General features: G+C 36.5%; 2 protein-coding genes across 2 annotated transcripts in view; both read left to right on the forward strand.

The window, feature by feature from the left end:
• Positions 1-19,810, forward strand: part of LOC145787627 (uncharacterized) — a 107,931-nt gene that overhangs the window by 81,257 nt on the left and 6,864 nt on the right. The window lies entirely within an intron of this gene.
• Positions 9,621-19,810, forward strand: part of LOC145787626 (uncharacterized) — a 92,707-nt gene continuing 82,517 nt past the window's right edge. Inside the window, exons 1-2 of the mRNA XM_082599402.1 lie at positions 9,621-9,766; positions 14,419-15,744. Coding sequence (XP_082455528.1) covers positions 9,703-9,766; positions 14,419-15,744 — 1,390 coding nt within the window. The 5' untranslated portion in view covers positions 9,621-9,702. The remainder of the gene's footprint in view (positions 9,767-14,418; positions 15,745-19,810) is intronic.

Here is a 19,810-nt window from a genome sequence, read left to right on the forward strand (position 1 = left end):
ATATCTTGGCATATTTCTTGATGACAAACTGAGTTGGAATTATCACATTGAAGATCTATCTGGGAGATTGGCAAAAATATCTGGAATATTTTATAAAATTAGAAACTACACAAACAAACAAAGCATGGTAACACTGTACTATGCTCTTGCACGATCAATAATACAATATGGCATTTTATGTTGGGGTTCAAGCACACAAAAACTGCTCAAGAAAATTTCGACAATGCAAAATCGAATCATTCGCACAATAACCTTTAGCAACAGAAGAGCAAAACTTTCACTACTGTACCAAGATCTCGACATACTTCCCATCACTAACTTGCATCAATTAGAAATTTCTAAATTTGTCTTTAAATTTAAAAATATGCTATTGCCAAGCTATTTTGAACCTTACTTTAAGGAAATTACTGAAGTACATTGCCATGGCACTAGAGCTTCTCAAAAAAATAACTTTCACTTACGTAGTGTCAGCTCAAGAAAAGGCCAAGGCAGTTTGAAATTCTTAGGCCCAAAAATATGGAATGATTTACCTTCTGAAGTAGTAGGGGCTACGAGTGTAAAAACTTTCACAAAAAAATGTAAAATTTATTATATGAAAAAACTTTGTCTGTGACTGTTTTTATTGCCACAACATTGACGAGTGTTATCGCAAATTTTTCGGATTGAACATTGTTGATACTACGTAGACCTAGGTCTACGACTCACGAACTAGTGCTAAGTACTATTTATTAACGGCTGTCATCTTATTAACTGTATTCAAGTCGGCCTATAAACTGACTGATTTTGTTAAGGTTTAAAGTTATATACTATGATTAGGCCTACTTTTAGTGTTTCTGTTTCGTCTTTTATGCTAGCAGTTAGAAGTTGTTGTTTATGCATAGTTTTTTGTTTGTTTTTTTTCTCATAACTTACTACTTTTGTAGGGCATGATATTTTTTGATATTTGAATAAAATCACAGCAATTCACTTGATTATCGCAGCAGTAAACAACTTTTTGTTTTCATTTTTTACGGAACTTAAGCTTATCCTATTTTAACGCATATCTTGGTTTCAACGTAATGCCGATGTTTGACATTTGTCACATTAAAAACATGGGAAGCAGCTGACTCGATGACTAATAAGTCTTTCGCTGCTTCCTGTCTGTTGTAGATTCTAGTTATGGTGCTATTTTATTTGCATTGTCTATATTTTGTACCGTATACTTTTCTCGCAACAGACAAAATAAAAGGTTTCTCTCTCTCTCTCTCTCTCCCCAACCCTCCCCCCCCCCTTTGGCTACGCCACTGACCACTATAATTTAGTAATATACTGAATGCAAAAGCACAAAAACTGCTGCAGAATTAAAATAATCAATTTGTAACCTTTTACAAGGCTACCCAAATTTGAAGAGCCTGTTTCCGCCTCTGCTTGATAAAGGCTAGTAGGAATTTTGTAACGTATTAAAAACATAACGGCAGAAAAATTCATGAAAATTTGAAACGTTTTTAGATATTTAAGATGTTTTGACAGGGCCGGATTTAGCAGTAGGCAGAGTCAGGGGCGCCGGAACGATTTTTGACTGGGAGGGGTAAGATTACGAAAAAAGGGCACTTTTGTTTACTAAAAAGGCAATTTTTTTTCAAGTTTTAAGATAAAATATAGCGATAATGATAATCCGGTATACAAAGAAGGGCACCATGCTATGTTATAGTGATGTAACCTACTGTCAAGCCTTAAAGCAGCCTGCGGCCATGGCCGCTAAGTAGTGCTTGAATGAACCGCCGGTGCTACCTCCTCAATCGGCCAAGTTTGGCCGCCGGTCTCTTCTAGCCAATTATTTAATTTCGCAATAGAATGATCGTGGATTAACTGTCGAACATATGTAGTATCAAAGAGTGACGCAAAATTAGGTCAGCGCGTCATAATCGCCACTGTTGCATTGTGCGGGGAATATTTGTTATTGATGGAATATATCCATTATCCATCTGCGATCGCCAGCGCTGTAAGTCTTGTTTGTAATTCCCGACGTTTATTTTAACAAAGTCTTAATCCGAAGTGCTAATTTACATCGACTGGCAATATTGTCGTTTTTATGTCGATTCGATGTTGTCGGACATTGAACCGTTGTTAAAAAGGAGAACTTCACCCTCGATTTTAAACAATTAGTTCATTATACAATGACATTCATTGATGTATTCAAATAAACAGTGCAAATAACTTTTTTGTAAGGAATTGAAAATATAAATCATAGCGCACCATCGAAAAAATTTTTTTGGGGGGCGGCACTTTTCGTATCTACCTAGGGCAGCGCTTAGGCTAAATCCGGCCCTGTGTTTTGAACGTTGCCATTCTGTTTGCTTTTATTTTTTGTGTACTTTTGCATTATCAAAAAAAAAACGTCCTGTCTGAAAGTGCCGCCCCCCAGACGTGCCGCCCGGGGCGGTCCGCCCCCCCCCCCGCCCCCCCCTAGCTACGCCACTGTGTGAAGGTTAGAAATAAAAACAACTGAACTGAACTGAACAGTGAAAAACTACAATCGTTCATCAATTCACCGGTGTGACGTAGAAAGGGAATTTCCCGAAGACATTTTCAGAAAGGGGCTACAAAAACCTTATGTGTTGGATTCGTGATTTCAAAAAATAAAAACACACACTTTCAGCTTGTTTTAACCAATTTTGTTGATAGGGGTTGTTCATGATACTATTCCCTACAAGAATAATCCAAAAAACCTCAACCAAAAAAATCATGTCCCTAGCCCTTTAATATTAAATATTAGGCTGCTAAACCATTGTTGATTAACTGTAAATTTTAAGGTTGATCAACCTAATTAGCTAGAGTTGATACCAAAGCTGAGCAGCAGATTAAGCTATTATTGTCATACAGTTTTTTGTACAGTATATATATGTGGCAAGTAAATTTCTTATTGTTTGTTAAATTAATGTATGCAGGTCACAAAGCTGTTCAACTGTTTATAAATTGTAAGCTAGGCAATAGGGGCTGCTCTAATAAACAAAACGTACAGGACTTATAATACAAAAGAAGCAATTTTTTGTGCAGTGAATTTTGATAAAACTCTGGTTCGTTTTTGAACTGCTGTACAATTTCAATATGCATTAACATTTTCTCTATTTTTTCATAGATGTAGGCCTACATGCTAATAACTTGACACGCATGCCATCATACTAATTTTTCTGGATTCGGAGTGAATTCAAGAACTTTGGAAGCTGGATGGATATCGGAATCATGAATGCAGTATGCGAGTACCACTGTGATACTTAAACGTAACCAAGGAGGAATTTAAAAAGTTTATGGGAGGAATTTATATTTCCACAGTTCTGGATTAGAAAGATTCTTTTCAGCAACAACAGAAAAGCTCTTCGCATTCTTATTTCTTTTCGCGTCTGAGTGAGTTTGCGTATCAGGATTTCCTTCTCTATTACAAACTGATCAAGAAAAGATATCGACTTGATGTTGAGGACGTAGTGCGTGAATGTACCTGTACCTACGTAATGCACTCACCGTCACAAACCATATTTTGTACTGTACAGTAGAACTTGCATGTAAGTTACTGGTTCCACAACCAGCACATGCGAGTACACCTGATTCATGTACACTGACAGTTATTCACGGCGTCAGACAGGGTGAAATCCTAAGCCCTTATCTTTTTGCTGTTTATGTAGATGACTTAACAAAGCGACTAAATGCATTATCAATAGGCTGCTACATCGGTCATGCATGTTTAAACAATCTTAAAACAATGAAAACTATTAATACTACAAAAAGTGCTCAATGCTAAGCAAAAAAGCAAAGCAGAGCGAATTAAATCAAATATAGTTATTAGCCTACTATCTGAATCCTTAACAGCCTGTTTCACCTCAAACGGAGCATCAGAAGAGTTCTATTCAAATAGAATCTATTATAGAAAGATTATATTTGAATAAGACTCTTCTGATGATCTGTTTGAGGTGAAACAGGCTGTTAAGGATTCAGATAGTAATAACTATATTTCATTTGAACAATCTTATGTTTGCTAACGATATGTGTTGTTTTGCCCGGAGTTTGAAAGGTCTCCAAGCTATTTTGTCACTTTGCTCCGAATATGCTAAATCTCATGATATTATGTTTAATGCATCAAAGACACATTGCATTTGCTTTAGTAACAAACGCATAAACTTATAATGTGATTCTGTTGTGACCCTTCAAGGTCAACACGTTGAGTTTGTGCAGTCAACCAAATATATTGGTGTGGTTATTGATTACATGTTGTGTGACAATAGTGATGTAAAAAACAAATCTGAGCTTTGTATTGTACCGCTAATAATGTGCCTTCGTTTGTCAAACATTGTAGTGTGGATGTAAAACAAGCTATATTTCGAGCTTATTGCATGCCTCTTTATAACGCACACCTATGGACCAATGTCTCTGTTAAATGGAAAAGAAAGTTCAAAGTTGCTTACAAAAAGTTATTTAGAGGTGTATTTGGTTTATGTGGATTTGAAAGTGTGAGCACTCACCAAGTTCGCTGTAATGTACTAACGATTGATGCTCTAGACTAGAGTCATTCCATTATAATTCAACAAATGGTGAACACCACCATCTCTTAGATTTTCTTCATTTTTACACATTTGGTACATAATTTAGAATGATTTTCATAACTGTTGGAATTTTTTTGATACCTTGTGTCGTTTTCAAGTTATCGCAATTTAAAGTTTTACATTTTTGCCACTAGTTTCTTGTCCAATTATGATGAACAAAGTGTCTATTCCTATGTTCTCAGGGGTGAAGAATTCAATTATATTGAGAAAAAATGTATATATATAATTTTTTGTAACGCTGCCCAGAGTCTGAAAATAACCTGATTTGTACCATGCTAAATGCTAATGTTCATTTAAAAATCGAAGTTTTGTGATGTTGCTTCTAATTTGTTGTACAAGGAAGACTGACATGCAGCCTATTCGTACTCATAGTAGTGGTAAAGTGTCATCGTCCAGCGATTTTCTCTTGCTTCACCTATGTTTGTAGTTTTCTGACCTGAACGTGTATTTTTCTTTTCTTTTTTTCTTATATCACCACATGGATGTGTAACATGTATTGTATATATATCTGAAGCAAATAAATAAGCAACGGACAAGTCGGGACCAGCGATATTCATTCGTTATATACGAAATTGACCCTCGGCACACCGCGCAGAGTTGCTACGTCGTATTCATTACGTCTCTAGAGTTAACTACAAGACGTTTTCAAGACATAAAAAACACTGTATTTCACTGTGAAATGAGTGCTGTTACAAGTAGAAGATCTGCAACAATAAATTTCTATTTTTCTTCATATGTTCTGCTTTTTCTTTTTTGGCGTTCTGTTTAATATAGTGCTACAATATAGGCAACATACCACAATGTTATATAGAAGAGAAAAGGAAGTTAGCCAGGGAATATGTCGATAAATATCTAAGTCTATAACTTTTTCTGAGCTGTATGTATGTAATTTTTAACAGCCTAGCAGCGATTTAGCCAATTATAGATAGCCTATACAAAGTGCAGAAATTTAATTTTTTACATTTGCATCTGCATGATAAAGTTCAAGTCGCGAAAGTTTTATCTTAACTTTTCATTACAATTTAGAGCTGAAGATGCGCACAGAATGCACCAAATTAAGTGTCATTTTTCAAAATTTTCTGGGGGGCCCCCCAGACCCCCCGCCGTTTAACTCGCCTTCGGCGGAGACGCGGCCGGGCTGCGCCCGTCCGCAGCACCACCACTTTCACAGCTCACCAGCCGCCACTGACCTGTTGTGATGTGACAATACAGAACATGCTTCTCAAAGAGAAAACCATCATGACATTGCAGAAGTCTGTTGCGAAAGGCCTCAATCACTCTTCATATTGTCATCACAAAATCATGTTGTAACCGTCTTATCAACGTCGAGTTACAGCATTGTAACGTGTAAAATAAATAATTGTATGAGAATGCAGCTGGGCACTTTGGGTATAAAGGGCAAGATTATAGGTTATATTCTACATTTGTTTCCGTTTGATGATGAAATAAAATCTCAGATAATAAAATTTGTAAAGCGTCCTGATTATTTTGAGGGATCGTGACCATTTTGAGGCTTTCAAAAACGATCCGCCAAAACAAACAGTTTAAGAACCACTGATTTAGACCACTATCAGCTTAAAAAGAAACACCAAAAGGTGCATTCACGAAGAAACAATTTTTTTGTCATACCTTTTTAAAAACATAAAATATTCTTGAAGTTTTCTCGATTGAAATGTCTTCAACTTTTTGGCATGTGTGCGAATGGAAATTTAAGTTTTTCGTCACCACAGACGACAGATCACTGTGGCAACTCCCTTGTGAGTCGACGACGCTTACATAACAAAACAAACAGACTCATTGTTGTCCACTCGGTGGAATCGCTTGGATTTTCTGGGTCGTTGGTAATTTGAACTTTCCTCATTGTGTTTGAAATAATGGAGGCCGCGCGTTCCCAATAACCTGGTAACGACTTCGTGTTAAAAACAACATTGTCAAAGAAAAGCTACTCGTCGTAACGTTGGAACTGAAAGGAATATGTTTACGCTATGGCAGGAAACAAAGCAGACATGAACCAGGGATGAATAACATGTCTACACAGGTTGTTAACACCTTTGCACCTTTTTACACGCAGCGTCTTGACTTAACTTAGCGACTTGATTATTCAGCGACTTGATTATTCAGCATAATACTTTTAAAAAGTAGTTATAATGTTAACAGCCCTGAGTTAAGCTAACATCGTCATTCGTCATTGGCTCAGAAATCATCCTTCAAAAGTCTGAAAACAAACTAACCTGGATCGCCCTGGTCTATTATTTTGTAGTGCTTTGTTATAATGAAATTTGGTAGGCTTGTTTTAAAACACACCTTAGCAATAATTAATAGATTGTACATGACATTCTACGACTAAGAGTTTTATATGCAATGCCATGCATTTTGTGCTTCAAGACGCTTTCCGTACTTTAACATTCCTATGCATTTCGCTTTTGATTCGATAGAGCAACAAAAGGAAAATAAAAAATTGAATGATTTTGCAATGAAACAATGTGTTTTAAAACTTTGCGATAATATTATCTACTTGCATCAGACGAGAATATCCATATTCGAATTAACAAACCAAAAAACTTACACACAAATTAATTGGCATACAGTTTAACACACAGCAGCGACGCTAAAGTAGCCAGAAGATAATTCAGCACCAACACTGGCAGATACAATGGACTGCGGACAGTTCAGCAAAATTTGACAGATTCTTCTGATTAAAGAATGAAAGCAATAAGCTGATCGTGAGGAACAAAAAAATGGAACGTGGAGCGTGTCATGGTAGTGTTCAAAAAGTTTCGATTTGTACAAAGTGTCAGAGAACATTAAAGCTTTAAAGTGACGAAGAAAAATGAAAGACAAGTATTAAAATGCCATACAGGCTAACAAAAAAGATAAAAAAATTTGTGTCTGCAATGTAAGATGTGATTTGGGGTATATTGAGGCTGCTGATTCCAACAATCCCATCAGATTTTACCCATCACATCAGGTTTTTGAGATTTTTGCATGATATTTTTTCTCATAATATTGGCTTTTTGGCCGAATTTTCTCTTACTATTACCGTTTTATAAAGACCTTATGAGCCAATAGTGTTTGAAAATTCGTCATATTTATGGAAATGATTTTATTTTGTAACATTTGGAGATGTATGATGACACCATGACCATTGGAGTGACCGACATACCTTCAGAAGGTACACTAGTCAGAAGCCCCCCTAGCTAGATGGTCCACTGGTCAAAAGAGTCACCTAGACCAGCTGGCTAGTGGACCATCTGTCTATGGTAGACCATCCAACTTATGTACCTTCTGAGAACTGTCCATAAACCACCCCTTACAGGCAGGGTTACATTCACTTTTGCCTGAATGCTTAGTACCATTCTACTTTTTGATATATAACATCGGTTTTATCTTTTTCGCTGAATGTGGAGATTTAAATGTGAAACTTGTCTATGATTCATTCTTATTTGAATTTTTATGTATTCAGATTTTTTCATATTAGCAAGGTGTTAATTCTGTTTGTGGTGTGAATAAGTAGCAGAATGACATCTTCAAAAAAGTGCGAAAATAACCCTGATGTTCTTTGTTACATATGTGGCAGTTAGGCTACTGTTCCTAACCAAAGGCAAACCATAACAAGTTTTGTGAAACAAGCATATCTTACATACTTTAAAATTCGCCTGGGTGATCAGGACAAATCATGGACTCCACGTCCACATACTGCATGTAAAGCTTGTGTGGAAAACCTGAGACGATAGATCAATGGAAATCCTAAATCCACTCACAACATTCACAAAAATCATGCAAGCGAAAGTTTGTCCAGAGTAACGTTTCCCAAATGTGCATGTGAATTTCCTTTTTTTCTGTAGATTTGAACCTATTTTTACGTGTCTATTCAATTTTATTTTTCTTTGCTTGCGCAAACATAATAGCGAATGACATTGACATTACAAACACACAACTGCAGCACCAACAAAAGGAAAAGATGGCAAAACCAAAAGGTTTAAAATATGTATTTGGGATTTGCAAAGCCACCAAACTTACTTCTTAACACGAAAAAAATAACAATGTAGCCTACTCTTGTAAAAAAAATGACGTTGAACGTTTAGTGTTAGCAGATAAACTTTGAAGAATTGGGTTCAAGTTACCACACTTCAATAAAATTAAAAAGTAAAAAAAATAAAACAGGTCTTGAAATACCTCAATGTTTTCATTAATATTATATTTGTATCGCTTGTGTAGACTTTAGACTTTATCGTGATGAATTTAAACTTTATCACAGACCTTGTTGACAAAAAAGAGTTCAAATTCCAAGAAACGCCATAGTCTACCAATATAAATCAGGAGTCGATTTTACCCATTTTTACCAAAACAGCATTCAGATATCATAAAATCCTGATGTGATACAAAAAATCTGATGTGATTTTTGAATTCAGCACCCAAAATATACCCTAGAATGACATTTACTATGCTGACACAAAAAGTGTGTTGGCTTGTATAATAAAACACTTTAAAAAGAATTTAAATTTATCAACCTCAATGAGGTTGGAGCGTTAACGTCAAAACCTCTGGTTTCCTTCAGGCTTTTAAATTTAAAAAATAGCACCGATTGCAACAAACCTAAAATCACAAATAAAATGTTTCAGCATTAACCAACATTACAATTACGTAAAACAGAGCATCATTTTGTTTATACCTGTGAGGTCAAACCTTTTTCACCAAAAGTATTTCATTTTTTCTATTATTTTCCTGGCCACGTCTTCCTCACGTGATCATTCGGCTATAAAAACGCGAGCTGCTGAGGGCTTAGGAGTAGTTGGTTGGTTTAGATTCGAATTTAGTGATGGCCAAACCAAAGCAGTAAAAAAATGGCCCATTTTGCTATTTCTAGTGTAATGGCGATGATAAGTCAGAGTCGAGTGGTGAGAACCTTAGCAGCACTACGACGCTAGAAACTTCTGCTAAAAAGTTACGACAGCCTCTCAAAGTTATTATTCAAACCAAGATTTTATGCTGATTTGCTTAATCAAACTTCATAACTGCTTCTCTTTTTCATGAGGAAAACAGCGTCATAACCATTTTGAATTACATTTTGTAGTATCAACTACTAAGTTTTAATATTCTATTCCGTCGACATTCTCAAATTAAAAACATGTCTCTCTCAAACAATGACGAACAAATTGCAGATGTTCCAAGTGAGGAAGTGGTGGATGAAGGTGAGTTTGATTTTCACTAAATTTCTCAAAATTTTTCTAAAAATTTAAAAAATATTTCTAAATTTAATTTTTTTACTAAAATAAGAAACATAAACGTGTAAAAATGTCATCAGTTTATCGCATAAAGTCTTCACAATGGCAGGAGAACAAAATCAATGAGGCTCAGCCTAATGGGAATTTGAAGCTCATAACCTCTTTTTCTGGTTCCTGAAGTCCAACACCATCGCCTCTACGTGGCGGAACTAGTACAGTAATGCTGAGGATTCACCCGAAGCAGCCAAGATGGTGGGGCACTGTAGATCAGGACTGGCCGACCTACTACAGTAAACTCTTGGCCACATATACCTCAATGAAAAGTTTACATGAAAGAATAAAGTTAAACAGCGTGAAGGGGGCCTATCCCTCAAAGGAAGGTTCCTCGCTCGGTCCGAATTCTGATGGTTTGCAGGTCAGACCGGACCGTCAAAAAGCTATTGCAAACCAACAACAGAAGCAAAATATTCGAAAACAATGGAAGAAGAAAACTTTTAAGATTGCAACATGGAACGTCCGAACATTGTATCAGAAAGGAAAATTAGACAACATCATAAAAGAAATGAAAAGAATAGATATCAAAATCTTAGACATATCAGAGATGAGGTGGAATAACAGCGAACGAATAAATAAAGATGGCTACACAATTATGTATTCTGGAAACAATAAGCACTCAAGGGGAGTAGGAGTTATAATTAATCCTGAATTTGCAAACAATATTATGGGATTCTGTGCGGTTTCTGACAGAATTTTGATGGTTAAAATAAAAAATGTACACCAAAATCTCTGTATAATACAAGTTTATGCGCCAACTTCAGATTCTACAGATGAGGAGATCACTTGTTTCTACAACGATCTGAAGGAAGTCTTGAAAGAATGTAAACATAATGAGTTGGAAATAATTATGGGAGACTTTAATGCGAAAGTCGCAAAATCGATATCGATCAAACGTGTATAGGAAAATTCGGACTCGGTCAACAAAATGAGAGAGGAACAACCTTAATTGAATGGTGCCAAGAAAATAAATTATGCATAACAAACACTTGCTTCGAAAAACACCCCAGGAAACTTTGGACGTGGAAAAGCCCAAATGACCAAACACGTAATCAAATTGACTACGTCATCGTACCACAGAAATTTAGAACATCGATTTTAGATATAAATGCATTCCCATCGGCAGACTGTGATAGTGATCACAATCCTGTTGTTGCAAAATTCAGATTAAGACTACAAAAACAAAAAAGGAACAAAAGAACTATCCACTTCAACTGGAACGGATGTAGAGAAGACAAAACCATTAAAGAGAAATTCCAACAAGCTTTCACAATGCAAATGACAAGTAGTAATACCGAAAACAAAACTGAAACGACGACCACGGAAGAGCATTTTAACATTATCAAAGATTCGATTAATAAAGCCAATGAAATAGTTCCTAAAATAAATTACCAACGACATGAAAACTGGATGACAGAAGAAATCTTAGAGATGATGGAAGAAAGAAGACAAAAGAAACACAATAAAAGTGAATACCAAAAGTTGAACAAACAAATAAAGAAAGCATGTAACAAAGCCTGTGAAAAATACTTGAATGACGAGTGCACATCAATCGAAAAACTGTATAATCTCAGTCCAAGAGAAACACATCAAAGAATCAAGACGTTAACTGTAAAGCACAATTCTACGTCAAAGTCAGGATTTTGAAGAGTAAAACAGGTGAAATACTAATGGAAGAAAATGAAATACAGAAAAAGTGGCAAGAGTATTTATCTGATTTATATGACGATCCAGATCGAACTGCAAAACCTTTCAAATTCAGTGAACCATTGACAGGACCAAATATCCTAAAAAGTGAAATTGAACATGCCATAAAACAAACTAAATTGAATAAGGCTGTGGGACCAGATGAGATCAGTACTGAGATGCTAAAAGCACTGGAACATGTTGGTGTGGATGCATTGCATAAACTCTTCAATAACATATAATATGATTCAGGAGAGATGCCTACCGACAAGAACAAATCAATTTTTATAGCATTACCTATAAAACCGGGAGCAAAGGAATGTGAAAATCACCGCACAATCAGCTTGACATCACATATTACAAAAATTTTACTACGCATTGTCATGAACCGAATCAAGAACAAAATCAACGATGAAATTGCTGAAGAACAGTACGGATTCATGCCAGACCGCGGCACAAGAAATGCTGTATTTGTATTAAAAAATATCGCTCAAAGATCAATTGAAATGAAGAAAGATCTGTAAATCGCTTTCGTTGATTATAAGAAAGCCTTCGACCGCGTAAAACATACCAAATTACTGGAGATGCTAGATAACATTGGAATTGACGATAAGGATCTACGTATTATTCAAAACCTTTACTTTGATCAAATTGCAGCAATAAAGATTAATCACAACATCAGCGATTAGATATCCATCAAGAGAGGAGTTAGACAAGAATGCGTGCTCTCTCCAAGCCTTTTTTCATTATACAGTGAGATCATCCTCCGATGTCTTGATGATGAAGCTGGCGTAAATGTTGGGGGAAGTAACTTTAATAACCTGAGGTATGCTGATGACACTGTCTTGGTGCATAGTTAATAAATATACCAAAAGGTATATTTATTAACTATACTTGGTGGCTGATTCCGAAACAAAACTACAAAATTTGTTGAACAAAGTAAATGAAAGAAGTAAAGAATTTGGAATGGAAATGAATGAAAAGAAAACGGAAACGATGGTAATCACAAAGAAAAAAGAAAGTGAAATTCCAATCTGTCAAATTAAAATGAATGGAATAACTATAAAACAAGTAAAAAACAAGTAACAAGTTTCCGATATCTTCGAACAACAATAAACTGGGACGCCAAAGATGATAAGGAGTTCAATATACGTATTGCTCAAGCAAAAGCCTCTTTCCAGCAAATGAAAACAATATTATGCAACAAGAACATATCTTTCACAACCAGATTCAGAGTATTGAAGTGTTACATTTATCCAATTTTTAAATATAATTCAGAAACCTGGACAATTACCAAATCAATTAATAAAAGAATAAGTGGGTTTGAAATGTGGGCATTCCGAAAAATGCAGAGGATTTCCTGGACTGACAGAAAAAGCAACCAAATTGTTTTAAATCAAGTCAAACAAACAATCTTCTAAAAAATATCAAAGAAAAACAACTTCAATTTTTAGGACACGTGCTGCGAAAAAAAAAGTTAGAACATCTCTCTCTCACAGGCAAAATGAAAGGGAAGCGTGCCCAAGGCAGACAAAGATTAACATACTTAAACCAACAAACCGACAAAACTAACACCAACATACACCTAATACACAAAGCAAACAACAGAGAATCCTGGAAACTTTTTATACACGAGGCAGTCAATGCTTGGAATCAAGTGCGACAATAAAAGAAGAACCTCTTTTTAAGACATCTATGACGTCACAATAATTTGGTTTAACTTACAGAAGTGCTAAATTAAGAGCGAATTGCGTGATTATCGTTCAGGGATTTCCAGTTGTACGCGAAGGCACCTACTCAGAGTAGTGTACATTATAAAACAGTATTGCCAGATAATTTTTCAAATTTTTTCTATTTTTTGTTAGCTCAGAAGTAAACCATTGCTTTGTAGTTAAATCTGTTCAAAAGTTTGTAAAATTCAATAAAATCAATTTGTTTTTGCGACAGTTTTTAAAAATTATTCCTGTTCAAAGCAATTAAGCTACAGCCTAAAAATACAAATTTACTTAATGAACTCGTCATCGTCGTCGTGTGAGCCTCTGGGGACGAGGGTCTATCCTTTTACCACCCCAGATTCACGATGTTCCCGGACTACACTGGAAGGCTACTAGAGAGCAGCCAGTCTTTGGTTTTATCATCCATGACACGCAGACCTGTCACTCCGTTAGGTGGCTTGAAGATGGAACAATCATTGATGATGTGGTTTGCGGTCTGTTCCTCGGCACCACATTCACAAGAGGAGGAAGAGGCCATTCCCCATTGGTGCATGGTTGAGCGGAAAAGCCCGACGCCCGTACGGAGACGGTTGAGGCGCACCCATGCCTGTCTTGGTAGTGTCAGGCCGATGGGGCGCGTGTCGGCGTTGGGGATAAACGAATAGAGTCTGGTGGCGCTTGACTTCCATTCAGAACTCCATTTATGGTCCGCCCAAGCAGCCGCAGAGATGTCTTGTTCATCAGCTTCGTTGATCAGAAGTTGAGCGGCTGGCACCAATGGTCGTCTTGATTTCAGTCGACAGGGGTGCTCGTTTGGGGAAGCAGAGATATTGTGGTGGAGAAGATGGTTAGGCTCCAGTGCCCGTCGACCGAGGGACAGAGTGGCTTCTTCGCGACGAAGCTCAGCAGGTTGGATGCCAGCGAGAATGGGGAGATTGTCCAATGGTGTGGGACGCAGGCATCCGGTCACTGTGCGCAGGGCGCTGTTTATGGCAGTGTCCATGTTTTCAGTTATTTTTTTTTTATTTGGAATATTTTTTCCTTAGTTGTTACATCTGTAAGGATGTGCGGAAAAAAATGCAAGAAACAATTGAAAAACGTCAGGATCCACATTTGCTACTTTTTAATACAAAAATTTAATAATTTTGATTTTTTGTGTTTTAGGCTTAAACATCGGAATAGAAAAACTAAAAGAAACAACCCTCAAGCTGTATGATCCTGAATATGACGTCGACCTGGGCCATTTCAACATCTCTTCAGATGGTTTGCCAGAAGTGTGTGCTGAACTTTTTCTGGTTAAATTTTACGAAAGATATTTTGTTCCCGATGACAACAAATATAATCCCAAAGCCCACGAATTTAAACTGGCAACATCTGACGAAGAAGTTGACTTCAATAAATTAGTTTTGGATGCTCAAATAAAGGATTTTGTTTCAATAATTGGATATCCTGGGGCAGGGAAAACAACCTTGTCCAAGCGCCTGGCTAGGCGTCTTTGTCAGTGTGGTGATCTTGTTGTTTTAAGGAAGCTTTTCATGAACATGAGCGACTGTGATGAAGACACATTCACTTTGAAACAATTTTTATTGGGAGATAGCAACTACAACTTAAACGAGAACGAAGCCACTTCTGCTTTTGAATGGATCACAAACAATCCAAAAAAAGTTTGTATCATTCTTGACGGATTTGATCAAGTGGAATGGAGTATCATAAAAACTGTAAAGAGATGCAACATCAACAGCTCACTTACTTCTCAGCAACTAGTTTCAAGCCTTTGCCAAGGACAATTTCTACGTCATTGCCACCTCATCTTCACTTCTCGTCCACACGCGATGCTTTCTGTTCCTCAAAACTGCAGACCAAGTCTTGTTTTCTTTCTTTGTGAATTAACCTCTTCAGATATGAGAACATTGTTTAATGCTTTATTAAATAACCAGAGCAAAGCTGACGAACTCTGGGAATCACCAATCAGTAAAGCACCCCAGCTAGAATCATTATGCCACAACCCACGTATGTTACAACTTTATGTTAAAGCTTCATTGGGTTCATCTGGACAAGTGAGGTGCATTTCCACAATGACCAAAGTGTTTCATTCTGTGCTTGAAAATCTTAAAGCGTCTGGCCATGCAAGTTCTTTGTCGGATGAAACTGTTATGAAATTGTCTGAAATCGCCTATAAAGCGACAAAAGAGGGTACAGTACTTATTAATGCTAGAAATCTTATACAAAAAAATCTGACCACCAGCGAAGTTCAGGATTTTGTGGTACCTTTATCAGGATCCAACAAAACATGTCCGCTGCTGAAAGGTAACCAACAATTATGTTTTACACATCAAACCTTCCAGGAATACTTCTCAGCTTTGTATCTTTGTCATCACATGCCATCAAGAGAGTTCGCTTCCTTCGTCCAAAACAATCTGCTCAATGATCATTGGTCCATTGTTGTACAATTTCTATCCGGTCTTTTGCTGGATCCAAGCACAGGAAATGGTAACTTTACTATTGAAAAATAATCATTGTTGCAAAGAGCTCACTTTTTGTTGCAAAGAGCTCACAAGGATAAAAAATTTTCATTTTTATCCTTGATTTGCATTTCTATATAGTTACAATGCTGAAAAAATTTGAAGATTTCAACGCTTAAAATCTAGTTGTTTATGTTTCTTAAGTGTACCTGTTTACTTTTTCACGATGTTTAAAACGAATTTAATTGCAATGTCAACAAATACTTAACAATCAATACCTTGCTATTAAAATTAAATGAGACTGATCATCGGACATTTTATTCAACATCAGATATGCTCTTCTGGTGTGAAATCAACTAAACTTTCACAAATGGTACAAGCAGGCGCAGATCTAGGAGTTTTTTTTGGGGGAGGGGGCCAGAAAATTTTAAAATGAATTAAAAAGAAAGAAAAAGATAAAACAGATGTGAATAATCAGTGGCATAGCCAGGAATTTGGGGGGGTTTGACGGCCGACGGGGGAAGCCCGACGGCGTATTCGGCAAAGGCGACACCCAACGGTGGGGGGTCTGGGGGGGCCTCCCCCAGAAAATGTTGAAAAATTACTTTGAATTTGGTGCATTCTGAGAGCATTTTCAACAAAAATATGAGTATAAATATTCTTGTAAAATGGTGTTGTCCGGTGGCATAGCAAAAGGATAAGATCATGTTTTCTTCGGCATTTTTTCGGTAATAAAGCTAAGTCTCTATGTTTTCTTGTTACTAATTCCTGGCTGAGATGTTTGGTATTGGCAAAACTCGCTCTTTTAATGCAGTTTCGCTTAAAATTAGGCAAACTTTGTTTTAGAGACATAGAGACTGAAAACATCATTCTCAATATCGTGACGCCACATGCGTGCCAAAGGGAGGGTTGTAACTTTAGCTGTTTAAAAGCATATCACACCATTCAACAATTTCTCACAACATTTCGGGGGGGGCGGGCTCCTTGGGCCCCCCCCCCCATAGATCTGCGCCTGGGTACAAGTTATTTTTAAATCAATCATAAACAAACGAAACCCACCAACAACACGGCATTCAGTATGACATGAAATAAAATTGGCTAACACTTTCCCTCGTTGAACCTTTTAAAAAATAATAGGCCATGTGGTAAAAAGCTCAAGTAAGAAGGATAAAAATATACTGTACATTCTCGCGCAAAAAAAAAGCGGTTTAAAATTTGAGAAAACTACGAAATTGTAAAAAATATGTTATACAGTAAAACGAATCAAGAATATGAAAAAAATAATTTGTGTTGCCCAGTTAATCACAGCACGTGTTAGATGAGACTACGCTGGCAATCAATTGTCTGTATAGCCTTGGGTTGGAGGATTGATTGATTGATTGAATCTTTATCCTCGGACTGGGAAAGCTTCTTGCAGAGCTTAATCCTGGCAATTTCGCATACTTGTATAGGCTTTGAATCACTGACGCAGGCCCGGTCACCGAGATTGACAGAGTGAAGTTTCCGATTGTTGGAAAGTTACCTTTAGAAGAATCCGTAGCTTTACCACGCCAAGAACCTTCCCAGCAAACCCGATTATCTTCACCAGGTAAAGTATAGGCCTATACTTTACGTTATGCGTTATGTTATGTTATTATATGTTATGTTATAGCCTAATTTTGTAGCCTAATTTTTATGAGAATGTGGCTTTTTCAGGTGAGAAGATGCAAAAGCAGGAAGAATTTGTTTCAAAGCTGAATGAGAAAACTCGAGAAGTTGCTGCAAGTAAGTAAATATTATTACCTATTCAACACAGTTTTCTATGCTAAAATGTTTTACCAGTTTCAGGGTAGCCTATATTCAAGGCACTGAAACTCAATATTACTTTGCTGGTTTTATTTTTAAAAAGTGTTCAAACTTCAAGTTAAAAATAATCAAAAACTGTAAAATCATCTAGTGAAGAGAATCAGCAGGTTCGGAAGCAAAAGTTAAAACAACAAAATAATATTAGATACAAGTATGAACACAGTAGCCTAAGCATATAAGCACAATAAGTAAGCTATACAACAAAAGTGGAAAAGCATGGTCACGGTTTGGAAACAAAAGTTAAAACAACAAATATTAGATACAAGTGTCGTGGACGTCGCTATAATAGCATCTGGACAGGAAGCCAGCAGAAATTTAAAAGCGCGCTGCCCAAAATGAGGCCAAGCGAATCGCCGCTCGCGTATGCGCTCGTCTGGCTTCCATTTGTGATTTGTGAAATGTCAGCGGCACGTTTGTTTTGCTTGGAACGCAAACGGAAAAATAGTGATCATCCAAACTTGGGTTGATAAAACCATGTATGTAAAGTCTATGATGAAACAAATCCACAGGAAATTTATTGTGTGGTTATGTAGGCTAGATTACACTTTGTTGTGGGTGCAGCCTTGTTTCTTCTAGCTAGTCATTTACAGATTGTGGAATCACTAGTTCCGTTAGAATTAATCAATTTCATTCTGCTGATTTGTTTGCCATAATAATATTTCTAACAATGGCAATTACTGTGGGTTTATGTTGGCGAGGTAGCTTATAAAAGGCACCCTAGTTCAACTTTTCTTGATGTAATAGGCTATGCTTGTACCAGCTCAGTAGCCTACACAAGCTACTGGTAGGGTAGTTATTGTTCTTACCAATGCTTCTGATAAGCTTGGTTTGATTCTAGTTCAGGTTGTAGGCTATTAAAGACAGTACCAAACCACTTCTGGTTCTGAAAACAATATCTAAGATCTTCTGGTTGCCATATTGAGTTATCACAACCATTGATATGGCATGTAACAATGTTGCCAAATTCTTGGCTATCTTTAATTCAAAATAGACAAATTCAAGTTACCAAAAATCTTTAGTAGTGGCAAAGCCATGACAAATAAATGGTACCATTATTTTAACTATGTCGATTCTGTTATGCTTTCGCAACTAATGACAGTGTTTTGTTACCAGCTTAAAGTTAAGATATTACGATGGTGAATAAGCGTGCAGCTATCAACTGTCGTTCAGGTTACACAGGAGAAAGCAAAGATGTAAATGTGACATTTCATTCATTCCCGTTGAATAACAAGGAACTGCTTCAGACTTGGTTAAAACGATTGGCAAGAAAAGACTTTACTCCAACTAAGTATTCTCGACTTTGTTCTCTCCATTTTCAGCCTTCAGATTTTTTGGATGAATCTGCTGATCACAAAAGTAGACGCAAAATAAAAAGAGAAACATCAAAATAGATAAAAAGGAGGCTGAAAGACAATGCGTACCCTTCAGTTTTTCAAAATTTGCCAGCATATTATACCAATGAAAGTACCCCTAATCGTTCTGGTCTCTTAACATCATTTTCTCGACATGCAAATGAAGCAGCTCGGTTGAAGGAACGTTGGAAATTAGATTTTCTTCTAGAATTTGAAGAATGTGTATCTGTTTGCGAAACCTCATTGGTAAGCATTTTTTAGTATCAAACGTGGTTAAAAATGACAAATGTTGGCTTCACTATGATGTATCAGAGTGATCACCAGGTCAACCAATGTTTGGATGCAAACATTTAAAGTTTTGGCTTTTTATTGTCTAAATTTAGATGTACTGATGGGTGCTACTTATTTATTTTCTGAAAGCTTTGAAACATCTTTTATCATATCCAGCCTGAACTGAAGTTTAGTTTGTATACATTTTACAATCTGTGACCAGGGCAGAAAAAAGTTTGACTGTTGACGTTTAGTTGCCCTAGTTACAGTTTTTGCCTTATGCCAATCTTTTTCCAAAAAATGAAGAGTCATTTTTCATAACCTACACACAGATATTGCATGGGTCATGGGTGTGCCCTCGGAAAGTATCAACCTGAAGCATAAGCTGTAGATGTTTCATAAGCTTTAAACAACACAGAAATTTTTTAATCGACTTTTACTTGCCCTAATTATTACTGATTGCAAAGTACATATATTTTTCTTTCTGTCCCCTAAAACTGTGTATCCAATCTATCCATATTGTGGATGGAAGGTACCTTTAAAGTTGTTCATATATATAACTTGTCTTTCCAACTAAATGACTTTTATGCAAAAGTAAAAATCTCTGTTAATTATTATTGCTTACAT

Source organism: Aplidium turbinatum, chromosome 18 (assembly GCF_918807975.1).
Source record: "Aplidium turbinatum chromosome 18, kaAplTurb1.1, whole genome shotgun sequence".
Classification (NCBI taxonomy): Eukaryota; Metazoa; Chordata; class Ascidiacea; order Aplousobranchia; family Polyclinidae; genus Aplidium; species Aplidium turbinatum.